This window comes from Peromyscus eremicus, chromosome 10 (genome assembly GCF_949786415.1).
Source record: "Peromyscus eremicus chromosome 10, PerEre_H2_v1, whole genome shotgun sequence".
NCBI lineage: Eukaryota > Metazoa > Chordata > Mammalia > Rodentia > Cricetidae > Peromyscus > Peromyscus eremicus.
The window spans coordinates 55200067-55213424 of NC_081426.1; the positions used below are offsets into that span (position 1 = coordinate 55200067).

General features: G+C 36.0%; 1 protein-coding gene across 2 annotated transcripts in view; it reads right to left on the bottom strand.

Moving 5' to 3' along the window:
* Arap2 (ArfGAP with RhoGAP domain, ankyrin repeat and PH domain 2) overlaps nucleotides 1–13358 on the bottom strand; it is a 179670-nt gene that overhangs the window by 48123 nt on the left and 118189 nt on the right. For both annotated transcript variants that reach the window (XM_059275892.1, XM_059275891.1), the window contains exons 20-22: nucleotides 9065–9228; nucleotides 4716–4928; nucleotides 412–517 (exon numbers count right to left, since the gene is read on the bottom strand). In XM_059275892.1, the coding sequence (XP_059131875.1) occupies nucleotides 412–517; nucleotides 4716–4928; nucleotides 9065–9228 (483 nt within the window). The remainder of the gene's footprint in view (nucleotides 1–411; nucleotides 518–4715; nucleotides 4929–9064; nucleotides 9229–13358) is intronic.

The window sequence follows — 13358 nt, forward strand, 5'->3', positions numbered from 1 at the left end:
CTCCATAGCTCCCTGCATCATGTTACAAAGTTCTGTATTTAAACATTTGTCCTCACATAGTATAGACAGAAACAGGTCTGTGTAATTTATCTATGTTTATAGAGTATCACGAGAAAATCAATTTCTTCTCCAATTTCGGGCTCAAAAAAGTTTTAAATGTCCTGCTTATTAACAGAATGCCGAGGAGTGCTGTATACAATCATTTCTTACTTATTTAAGAACATCCCCAACACACTCAACTGTAAATATACTTAATTACAAAAAATGTAGGGTAAAGTAACAGTTCCTTGGATTTGTAAGTTTTCACGTAAGACAGGGAAGTTCAGCGACACAAGTTCAAGTTTCAAAGAAACTAACATCTTGACAGTGGTCATGCTTTAAAATGCTCCAAAGTTTCAGGAGTCCACCTACCTGTAAAGGTGCTCAATTACAGCTGCCAGTGTCGCTCTGTTGACCCCTGGAAGAGTACGGATGAAGGCTCTGTATTTTTCAGTCCTTTCCTTTTCGTCTTGTGTATCTAGGGAGAAATTCTTTACATTTAAAGCAGCCGTGCATATTGTAAATTTACCTTTCAATATTATTTTTTAATTAATAGTTACAAGCATATAAAGGATACAATCAGGTTTCAGGAGAAAGCATTCAAGTTTTTAACACAATTGCCTATAATTCTAAAAATAAAAAAGCAACTATTTACACGGCATCACACAGTCATATATTATAGTTCTTATAATCTGTAATTGTAAATTAGGCACTTTCAAAATGAGAGGAAAAGGGATTTTTTTTCCCTTTTATATAGCCTATTGTATAGACTTCTACATCTTAACAGGAATACAGTCAATAAATTATTCAAACTTCATTATACATTGAAAATCTAAGCCAAAGGTATATTATATCCAGCTATAGTGGGACTTCATCAATTTCATTTGAAAATGATATTTGTGAACCTTTTTCCTTATGAAATCCTAAATATATTCCCTAAGCTATGAGACATCCCAGAACTATAAACTGTACTATTCCTTTGATCTACATAAGGGGCTTGTTACCAGCCAGGCTGCCTTCAAGTCTCAGAAAAAGAAAAAGGACAGTGTGGAAGAGGTGATGTACAGGTCTTAGTACCATAATTCAGATTTAGAAGATCATGGGCCTTGTGCTTTTGTCATGAAAAGAAATTAATTGGTCCATCAAAAGACAAATGAGAAAGGATCGCCCCCTCTCCTCTTAATCACAGAAGACAAACCTCTGGAGTAGCTAAGAACTGGGAACTTTTCCACATGGTAGAATTCAGGTGGATTTTATTGGCAGTGCAATCCAAACTATGAGCTGATGTAGGAAGTACCAACTACTCTTCATAGCAACAATTTTTGCTGACTTTGCACTTACTCTTCTGGATCAAGGCCCAGGGACATCTAGAAGGAAGGCATTTCCATTTCCTGACTAGCCCTACCTAGCTACTACACAAGAAGAGCCAGGGACATTCCAAAGAGTCTTTAAATGTATACAGTTCCTTGAAAAGTGCTGTAAGATCCCCCAGGGATGTAGGAACTGTGACATACTTTCCAAGTATGTCCCTGTTCAAAATTGCAAGTGTTGTCTCTGTGCTCATTTCAGCTGCACCTGAGGTCTAGAAAAGGAAGTGTGGTACCTAGACAGGACTCTGGGAATGCAGGAAGGGAAAATATCCAAATCACCCCATGAGTTCAGAATTATTTGTTATCCCAGGATAATCCAAACATAATCTCCCCATGTCATCTAGCTTATGATTTTAGAAGCAATCTCATGCATTCAATAAAATCTAATTAACATTATAACACTTAGATCAAGCAACAAATCTAGGAGAGCACATTTCATGTACTTTATAAAAATAAACAGATACTCTCAAAATAATGCAATTAGAAAGAAAAATTGGGGAAGATTTCAAGTCATATAGAAAATATGATGAGTGGGCAGAGGAGATGTCTTGGTGGGTAGAAGGCCTGTTATGCAAGCATGAATACCTGAGTTTATATTCTCAGCATTTAAGTAGAAAACCAGGCATGGTAATGTATGCCTGTAACTCCAGAATGGGCAGCCAGAGATACAAGATCCCTGGGGATTTCTGGGTAGCCAATATAGTCAATTACAAAGCTTCAAGTTCAGTGAGAGAAAATGTTTCAAAACAATTCGGTGGAAAGTGATTGGAAAAGTGGCCTGACATCAACTTCTGGTATGCACACCCCCTCACACACATGCATAAGTATGCATATATCATATACACACATACACATACACGCACAAGGGGCAGAAGTATACAATGAGCAATTTAGTTGTGACCTGCCCTGGAGTTTGGTTGATACAGCCAGTGACACTCTATTGGAGAAAGTCTATATTCCCTTTCCCTTTCCCAAAAGGTATCAATTACAAACAGTTCTAGGTTAGGGGTGTGCTGTGGGATGGTCTGTATGTCAAGTGTGTTGCTGATTGGTCAGTAAATAAATCACTGATTGGCCATTGGCCAGGCAGGAAGTATAGGCGGGACAAAGAGAAGAATTCTGGGAAGTGGAAGGCTGAGTGAGAGAGACACTGCCAGCCGCCATCAGGACAAGGAAGATGTAAAGTACCGGTAAGCCACAAGCCATGTGGCAAGGTGTAGATTAATGGAAATGGATTAATTTAAGATATAAGAACAGTTAGCAAGAAGCCTGCCACGGCCATACAGTTTGTAACCAATATAAGTCTCTGTGTTTACTTGGTCAGGTCTGAGAAGCTGTGGGACTGGTGGGTGAGAGAGATTTGCCCTGACTGTGGGCCAGGCAGGAAAACTCTAGCTACAGGGGTGGGACCTTTTGTGTACTACCCTATCTCAGTGCTGGGAATTTGTCTGGTTTGAACATGTGCAAGTATTATGCATGCTATCACAGTCCAGAGTCTCGGTGAATTACTCTGGGTATCAGTTTTGTTGTTATTGTTGTTTCCACTGAGACAGGAGAATACATGAAGTTGGGTGAGTAGGGAGATAGAGAGGACCTGGGAAAAATTGGGAGAGGGAAAAGATGATCAAAATACAATGTCTAAATCATTCAATTATCAATAGTAAGGAAATCTTGGGATTATAATTTTTGTGTAGTACCTAAGCCCAAGGTGACTATCAACACATGGACAAGAGTGTTTGGCAGGGTTGCCAGCTCCTGTGTATTATGTGATGACATTCATGCATAAATAATTGGTGTGCTACTACAAGAATTCTTTGGGTTTTCCTGCTGTTTTCTGTTGATTGTTTGTTTTTCATGACAGGGTTTCTCTGTGTAGCCCTAGCAGTCCTGGAACTCTCTTTGTAGGCTGGGCTCGAACCCATAGAGTGTCACCTGCCTCTCCCTCCAGAGTACTGGGATTAAAGGCCTGCACCACCATGCCTGGCTTACTACAAGAATTCTTAGCTTCAGTTGAGCCAGATGTTATGAGGTCACACAAAGTCATGGTTTAAGGTGACATCCAACAGTATGCATTCAGAAATGGCTAGAAGAGGCATATTGCATCTAAAAGTGAAAGACCTAAGGGTTTTTCAAAGAAGTCACCAAGAAAATTCTCAAACATTCATCCCCAAATCAAAATTGAAAACTTTACCTTTTGAAACAGTCTTGACACTTTTTAAACACCTCTTCTGGAACAAGTGACAACAGTAAAGACTTCTCTGTCACTTGACAATTTTAGCAAAAAATTTATTGGCTGTCTATTTTTTGATGAATAATTTCATATGAAGACAAATTTTATTTATTCATAAACTATACATATTAAAATTTCACTTTTATTCATACTAAAACCCTTTGAAATAAGTATCACAGAAAACTGGCCTTAGGAAACATATTATGTAATGACATAGTTTACATCCCAGGAAATTATATTCTCATCTCTCCTTGGGATTAGAGTAAAACCCTCTTGACTACAGAAACACTTGGAAGCAAATCAAAGACCACCTTCTGAATTAGATTGTTAAATTACCATACACTACATTTTTAGTGACAATTCTATTCTCTTCTTGCTAATATTATTAAGGGCTACTGGGGAAAATTTAAAAACTGCCATTATTTTGTGATACGATTTCAAAGCCAACCCCTTAAAAAGTATTAGTTCAGTTTAAGATTGAACAAGATAGTCAAATTCAAGAACAATTTTCCAAAAATTTTTCAAAATAGATTGTATATATAGGAAATATATTTATTATTACAGTATATAAAGAACCAAAAGTAAAAAACTGGAACTATAAAGACTGAAGATAGGCATTCTGAAAACACTTTAGAAACATGAGAAATGTTAGTAGATTATGAAAAATACTACACTTGTAATTTCTTACAAGTGTGGAATAAAAACTATAAACAGAAAAAGGTAAAAATATTAAAATGTTCTTATTGTTGTGCTGTTCAGCAAAGGAGCTAGTTCTAATTAATGTGTGTAAAACAACTTTTAGTAAAAGAAACATGACCTAATAAGGATTTTAATTAACCACTGATCTATTAATAGATTCAAACTCTAAGTTTCCATGTGTATAACATAACTTTCCCTTATTACATGGAATCTTTAGAAAATGAATAAAAATTTTGTCAGTTATATTAATAAGAGGTAGGATAAATGACAAGAGAAACAAAAGCTGTTTAGTAATTTTCAGATGACCAAAAACTTAAAAGAAAACCCTAAGTATTAAATTAGAAGACAGGCATGATGGCTTAGCCCAAGGGCATTACCTAGTGCAGAGACCCAGTATGGATAGAGCTCCTTCGTGAGAAGCGCATCATCAATGTCAGATAGAAAACTCTTCAGCACGCTTGTCACATCTTCAAGTTGATGTTTTCCAGCTCGCAACTTAACACTCCTTGCATCCTTTTTGAAACTCTCCAGGAGTTCATTTATGTGTGAAGGATCACCATTCTTTTGATAAATGTGTTTGCATCCTAACCCTGTGATAAAAATGTAGACAGTGATAAGAGAAGTATTCATAATCTATTTTGATATGTTAGTAACAGAACAGATTCTTCTGTGGGGATCATGAACAAAATAAGTCATCAGACGAGAAGTTAAAGACCTTGCACCCCTTGATTTTAAATTCCACCGCTGTGAATAAGCCACCTGATCCTCAGCATCAGCTAACTTCCCCCAGGTCTCTCTCCAGTTCTAAATACTAACATCTCTGGAGGTATTTATACCTCAAGAGGAATTTTCCCACATTCTCAGAAAACAACTTGCCTATATTTGGACCAAATAGTATAAAATTTTGCTATATATTTCTCATATTCTTAACATATATTTGTCTGTTGTTTTTGCTGTGTCTATCTACACATTTTCCCAATGTTTCCAACTCACTGTCTCATCAGGTACCTCATAAAAGTCAAAGTAGTGATTTGTGGCAGAATGGGGGTGCAAAACGATGGTGTTGGTGATACAACCACACAAATTCTTTGGTTCCTCCCCAGATCTTTCTCCTTGTGAAACCATGCTCAATTCACTGTCCTTTTTCTGTGTGCTCACATTCCTGTAGAGTCTTCCCAGAGTTTGGAGCCCTGTTGGTAAGCATCTCAAATGGTATTATCTAGATGTGCTTCAGTCTTGGGACAATGACAACACTTGTAGCATTTGACATGCCCCCAGAAGCTGCTGCCAATATTCTGTTAATCTTACGGCTTTTCATGTATCGTGATCTTGTGTCCATTTCTCTCTCCTGCCAGGACGACTCCCCAGTGTTCTGTTTCTTTCGCTCTTCCAGCCTCACTTCTATTCTCTTTTTGATGCATTAGAAAATTCCCTGGGCGAACCCACCCATCCTTATCATCCCATATATAGGGTACTTGTTTTCATCTGGATTTTGTCTTAAAATTTCATTCAATACACACATACACACACACACACACACACACACACTATATATATATATATATATATATATATATATATATATATATATATACACACACACCATCATACGTACACAGAGACAGATATATATACCACTCATAAACTAATAGGGAATCATGAATTCCTAAAGGAATTGATTCTCTGCTCCTTTTATCAGCTTACCTTCAATCACATTTTAAGACCTATCTCTCCAATCTCAATAGACGGCTTTACTTTTACCTTACCTTAGGCCAAGTCAGAAGATTTGTTACTCATTTCATTTAAAAAATATGTCAAAAATTCACTCTTTTTTCTGTTGATATACTATTATTTATGTCTTAGGTTCCTCATTACATTATACAGCTCCCTGCCCCTGTTCTTATGCAGGCCCAATGCATCCTTATAATGTTGATGATGTGATAAACAAAATAGTAGTCGTGCTGTTAGAAGCCAAAAAATCTAGATGTAACCTTCTTCATGCCTGTAGAGAAAACTTAGGCAGTTTTATAATGATTTTAAAAATATACCAGAGCTGGCCTGACCTCCTGCCTCTTGTATGTGTCCATTCTTTGCACACTACACTCTGGAAAAATTGATCTACACACACATTTTCCTAAACAGACAGCCATAAAGCTATCTAATCACTCTCTACTCTGGAGTAGAGTACTCCATACCCTACCATGCACACATGTGCATACTCTACCATTCACACTGAAGAACAGTGAGCCTCTCTACCACAGAATGTTATACCCCAAGATGTAACTATCTGTCCATGTGCTTGTTTCTGAGCCATAAATCTATGAGCCCCTAGAAGCCAGGGCACCAAGAATTAAGTCTCGGTTTCTTTTCATAACTGTCAGGAACAGTCCATGGGAAAACTCAAAAGGCACTTGGTGAATGACTATTTACTACAAAGATAAGTAAATGCTACAAAGTAATTTTAACTATGTGCCTGAGAGACAACATTCCTTTGCTGAGGGTATTTCTAATGCCTGGTAAGTAAATAACTTTAGTGGCTTCTTGCTCCCAAGCTTGCAACCTTGAATTTGATCCCAAGGACCCACAGACAGAAGAGAACTGAATCCTGCGAATTATCCTCTGACCTACACACTCATGCCGTGGCACTCATATACACACATACACAATAATGTTTAAAATTATTGAATATATTTTTAAATAAATTGAAATAACTTTCCTCCAAGAATTAATTACTATACTTGATTTAAAGATTAAATCCATAATACAATCTGAACTTGGTAAAGTTCAAAACATTAACATGAGGAGCACAGAAAACTGGACTTTACATTTTAATAATTATTCAAAATAATTGCTACTGTAGAGACTCTGAGTCAAACACTTGCATCCTACGAGCTGTGTTCAGTACCCAAGTTCCTATCAAATCTTTATGTTAGTGCATAGAATATAAAAGTTTTATTTCATAGTCTACTAAAAATATAAACAATCATTTATTGGCTTTATTACTTTAAAGTAGAAGTTGATACACTTTGTGTTAGTTGTAAAGTTCTTAAAATATAACAGATATAGTTGAAACAATCTAGTGCTTAATGGTTTAAAATTCAAACAAACACCACAGGAAACTTGTGATTTCCCCAGAGAAACATACAATTGGTTACATTGGAACTACCTGTGTTATTTTAATCATTTGTCACGTTGAAAAACTAATGTGATGTGAAAGTTCCTTGTGAGCTTATGCCCTTGCTAACACAGTATGTGCCCCTCACATCCCTGTGAAATGTAGCCAAGCTAACGTGGATGAGTACAATACATGAAGCCAACCATTTCTAGTTCTCAAATAAAGAGGACTACAGCTGATAAGAAACATTTTAGTGCACTATACTAGTAAAAAAAAAAAAATCCCATAGTAAGGCGCACACATATGATTATGTTAATAGTCTCAGTATACATACAACAAAAACACAATGAATTCAAAATTTAAAAAACATACTTGTCTTGCATTTGAAGTAAAATAATTAAGATACCACTCTTGCCAAAAGAGCTTATTGTAAATAAGTTATGAATAAATATAAAGCATTATAGATTGAACTTCTGAAAACAACTTTTTATCGGAGTGCTGATTTCTGACATACCGTCATCTATCATGTCGTCAGCTTCATATATAGAATATGAGACCCAAGGAGAACTGCTCACTCTGGCTGCACGCTTCTTAACAACACAATATTTTACTATGTTTTTCTCACTACTTATGTCTTATTTTCAAGTTAAAACACCCAAGTACCTAACATACTAAGAGGATAAAAAGCTATTACAGCTTCAGAAATGCTATCATTTTATTCTTTTCTACATCTTTCTTTTGCATAAATGACATTATCCATCTGTTAAAAGGTCAAAAATACATTATATTCACAATACATGTCAAGGTCTATGAGCAGTAGAGTACTAGCCTGGCATGCACAAGGCCCTGGATTTGAACCAAAAGCCACATAAATAAAAATGTGAATACATACATACATATATACATACATACATACATACATACATATGTACATACTTTCTATCTTTTAGACATAAGAATTATGTATGTGTCATTTGTGGATCCAAAATAATTTGAAAGTAAACATGAAGATAAAGATTACTTTCTAGGTAAACTTTGAAAACCTACCCCATCACAACAAAGTAGATATAGATGAAATCATTTTTGTTCGCTAATTGTTCATAAAAGTATCTGTGGTCAATAATCCAATCAGTAAAATGAATGATCACCCTTAAAATAAACTTCTGACTATTGCATGATGCATGAAATAAATGCACACATATTTTTTGCTTGCTAACAGAAAGGACATCATTTTGTATATTATTCCATGGTTTTATTATTTCTAGAAACCACTTAAGCATGGTGAGTTACCCTTGGCTTTGTTCTCAGAGTCTTACCACTAAAAACAGTCTTTACTATTTTTATGTACATTTTATGCTATTTTATTTAATGGGTTACATAGCATTTTCATAGACATAAGGATTAAGGTAGCTGTGGGAAAGCATTGCCCAGTGTCAATGAGTGTTGCTGGGAGGAGCGGGAAGAGGCTGAGCAGCGACTGTGCTTTTTGTTTTCACTGATGTACTTGCAAAGGGAAAAGGCACTAATTCGTTCCAATGGAGGTACCACTTAGAAGCTGTAAGAATGATACCCTAAGTTCTAGGAGTTGAATAAACATCCTGTGATACGTACCATACTGTGTAACAAATGCTATGCAGCTGTTCACAATAATGGGGACGTCATTTTTGCAGAGCTGCTGATCTTGTAATGCGTTACCATCTGTACCTGCTGCTTTTTCAATTGCAGTATGCCAGACTGTGAAATCCAACTTGGTATGCCCATGGATGTATAGCGTTCTGTGAAGTTTAAAAAGCACTCCATATTATAATTTTACTTTACTTAAAATTACTTTCAACACAGATTACCCTAAAATTCCCATAAATGTGATCTTGTCTCACACATTAAAAAACCAACCAATCAAACAAACAAAAAAAAAAAGATCCTTTATTTTACCTTCCACCCACCAGGTGTCTCTCAGTCCCTCTTTTGTCTGTTAAGGTCACATAGCACAGTGGAAGCTCTACCAATTCAGTCTTCCTCTTCCAACTCCCTAACTCTCCAATTCAATCACTAAATAACTCAATGAAAACCACTGTGGCAAACATCACCAGTGCCTCCAAATATCCATTTCTGGCTAACAAAAAAGGTTTTATAGTTGTTAATTTTTAGTTGCCTTTAAAAGAGGAGAAAAAGCAAAACAAACATATGATTTGCCTTTCCTTTTCAGATTTCCATTCTTTGAAGTCAGTCATTCCCACCCCAATCCCCTTCCTCTTTCTGAATAGTCTGGTTATGTGTAGTCTCAGGACCTCTACAGACTCTAGGGATGATCCAGAGTACTGTCATCAGGGTAGTGCCTTTATCTCCTCCTCAATATTAATGACTTCTATTCCAGATCTCTGGGCTAGAACTGGCCTTCACAAAAGACACCTTGCTAAGATCAAGGGCAACTGGAGAGCTAGGTCTGGTGGCACATGCCACATACAAGCCTTGGGGCATGGGGAGGGAAAGGCAGGAGGACCACAAGTTCAAGATAAGCTAATGGTACATTGGGAGTTCCTGACAGGCAGCAACTGTGTAGCAAGATAATGCTCCAAGAAATCAAAACAAAATATGGTAAGGGGTTGCAAACAGATGTACCAAACTCAATACCCAGCTACATCACTTACTTCCTTTATAACTTAGATGAGTTCTCAGTTTCATTTTGGGGAAATGATGATAATAACACAGCTCAGCACATACATAGCTGAGCACCTCATAGGTATCATAACTATGCCCTCAAGCATGCTGTTAAGAAACACTGGTTTTGGATACCTCCACCATGGAACAATAATGTGAAAGTTTTCTCTCTTGTGATAACCAACTTCTCTAGGAACCAAAGTCTCAACTAATCCTACTCCTTGTGGTTCTTCTGAAATTTAGAGTTCACTATTGTAGCTTAAGATCTCCTGCCAATCACTTCCACAAAAATAGAATGTTTTTTTTTTCTTTTTTCTTTCTTTTTTTGGTTCCTGTAATCTGAAATATTCACTTTGTCTGCAGTTCTTCTGTGTGTCTTCAGAACTTTCCATCTCTCTTTGAGGTCACTAAAACCCCTGGCAGAATTCTTTTCCTGATACCCTATTTTAAGTCTCTGCTCCTCACTACTATCAGAATATTCTTCAACAGAATATTATTTCATCAAGATAAGGCTAATGACACCAGTTTTGGATAAATGTCATGTCTTTAAAGCTTTTGTTTTCTCAAGAGAAGGGTCTTCATGACTTGGCATGTGTTTTCCACCATGACTCTGTAACATCTCATCTTTGGCCACACAGATACCTGCTCCTGGCCAAGGATGTAACCCAGGTGAGGATCCCAGATGCTCTCTGGTGTGTCTCCAGGCTATGGGCCACAGGTTCCCATCTTAATCAATAGTCACTCCACCTTCTCTTGTACCATTTGCTGTTTCTGTGCAGCTTACTGATCAGGTACCAAACTTTGCACAGACAAGCAAAAAAGACACTTTGGTCTCTGCCCAAGACTGGTCTCTGGCATTTACTGGTATGTATCTCCAAATGTTATCTTCAGTACAAAATTTAAAGCATTAAATGCCAATGCATCTCAAGTATATTTACTCTAAAGGCACACTACTCAATCTTGATTTGTTTTTTATTCTCCTTTTTTTATTAAGGATTTTTTAAAATTCATTTTATATACCAATCACAGACCCCCCCTCTCCTCCCTAAATCTTGCTTTTTAAGTATGAGTTGGATACTTTGGATTCAGCAACAGTAAGAGAAAAACAAGCTGATGAAACCTTAGGGCTTCTGTGGGGAATCAGGGAGAAGAATGAAATCTTTTACATTTCTGAACATCACTGACTGTGACTTTAAAAGAAAAAGAAAATCTGCCAGCTTTTCCTATTTTATGTATTTTTCTCTTCTTGCAATGCTTTTCCAGGAAGACAACGCCAACAACAGCACTCTTACACCATTCTCCAGTTGCTGTAATTACTTTTTACTAACCCTTGGCTCTTGTTTTCTGACGTCTTCATCTCTTGTTTTCATTTCCACTCGCCCACAACTGCCGGACCCACAGATTTGGTCATATTCTCTTTGAAGAATTCTGACAAGTGGGCCAATAGTTCTACAGTGCTTTAACTTTTCCATTTATTGTACATCATCCAAAGCATCCTACCTGGGAGTTTGTGTCTATATGAAATAGTGCAGCAAACTGCCTTCAAAAACAGCAAACCCTTTCATATATACTCCTAGTTAAAATTCTGTTCTTTTCTAAAGACAGCAATAACATTTTCTTGATTTTAATTTTAATAGATTTTACTTCATAATTTCATTGCCAATATGACTTCAAACCCTTGAAAATCCAAAGGGTAAGTACTCTAGTAGCCAGTGAAATGAAACAAATCCAAAATGTAGCAGTGGTCCTTTAAGACCAGTATAGCCCTGTCACTAACTGTGAATATCTCAAACTCTGAATTTTCCTTCTAGTCAGAAGAAATCCCATAACGGAAGGTTAGCTGTCTGCTTGTGAACTAGTGAGGGCTAGAAGAAGTAATGACAAGTCAACTCCTGTGTCAACTTGTCAAACAGTGAATCTTAAAATATATCATCTACTACAGCCCATGGGAGGGCTGACATTTAACCAAATCAGTTCAACCACCTTCAATTCTGTTGCTTATTTAAACTCTAGACACATCACGTAAAGCATCATAAGATATTTTCAATGTAAATGCTGACCAACATTGTAACTTCCAGCGTTACTAAACTAGATTTCACATTTTAAATAAGAATTTCAAGTAAAAATTCAAGTGTGTACTCAATATTTGAAAAAGTTATTTTTGATGAACTCTAATCATAGCAGATTTATCTATTGTAATTGACACTTTCCAAAAAATAAATCTCAGTCAAGTAAAGAGACATTTAATTAGTTATTATTAATTAGGGCAGTTTGATAAAATCTAGAAGCCAAGCCCAAGGGCTAATGCATAAAAATTTCTTAAAATTGAACCATATCAATGAATTATTGTTTATAATGGTTTGAGTCTAGTCAACTGAATAAACCTGAAATCTTTGAATCAATAATTAATCAATAATCAGACTGTATAAAAATAAATTTAATTTATAAATAACTAAAGCTGAGAAGCAAATATTATATACCATAAATATGACTTAAAAACAGAACAGCCTAAGCATTTATAGAAAAATGAAAATTTTTACATCCTCAGTAGAAATCTGGTCATCAATCATTAAAGAATAATACATGTAAAAATGCAAAGAGACAATATGCATAAACTAGTCTAACAATAATAGATAGGTATATATGTATATGTGATGTTTGTATATATGTGTATATATATATATGTGTGTGTGTGTGTGTGTGTGTGTGTGTGTGTGTGTTTGTGTGTGTGTAGATGAAAACAGCAATGTCAGAAGTTTTCCAAACATTTAAGATGCAACTAAAGAATATATAACAAGACAAATAAAGTATTTTATAGACTGCACAAATATTCTGAGAAGGAATTTGCCAATATGTACACAGAAACTTAACATGTATATGTAAAATTTGACAATTCTGCACGACTCTGCAACAAGCATATAATTTGAAGTGAAGGCAAAAAAAAAATGTTTTGTCCCTCTGCCATGCACACGTGCTTAGCAATAAGCATATTTACTAGAGCATCTGAAAACGGACATAAGCTTAGAGCTGCCAGATTTGGGAAAGGTCAGCTGACTTGGAATACATTATCCCATACATCTGGATAACATATATACAGAACAGAGAATATATCACTATACCCATGCATAAACTCATATTTTCCAAAACATCAAAACTGACTCTAGTTAGAAAACTCCTGAATATTTTGTCTCTTTCTTTCTATATATCCCTGTTTAACAAACCTATAAGAAACAAATGATATAAATCT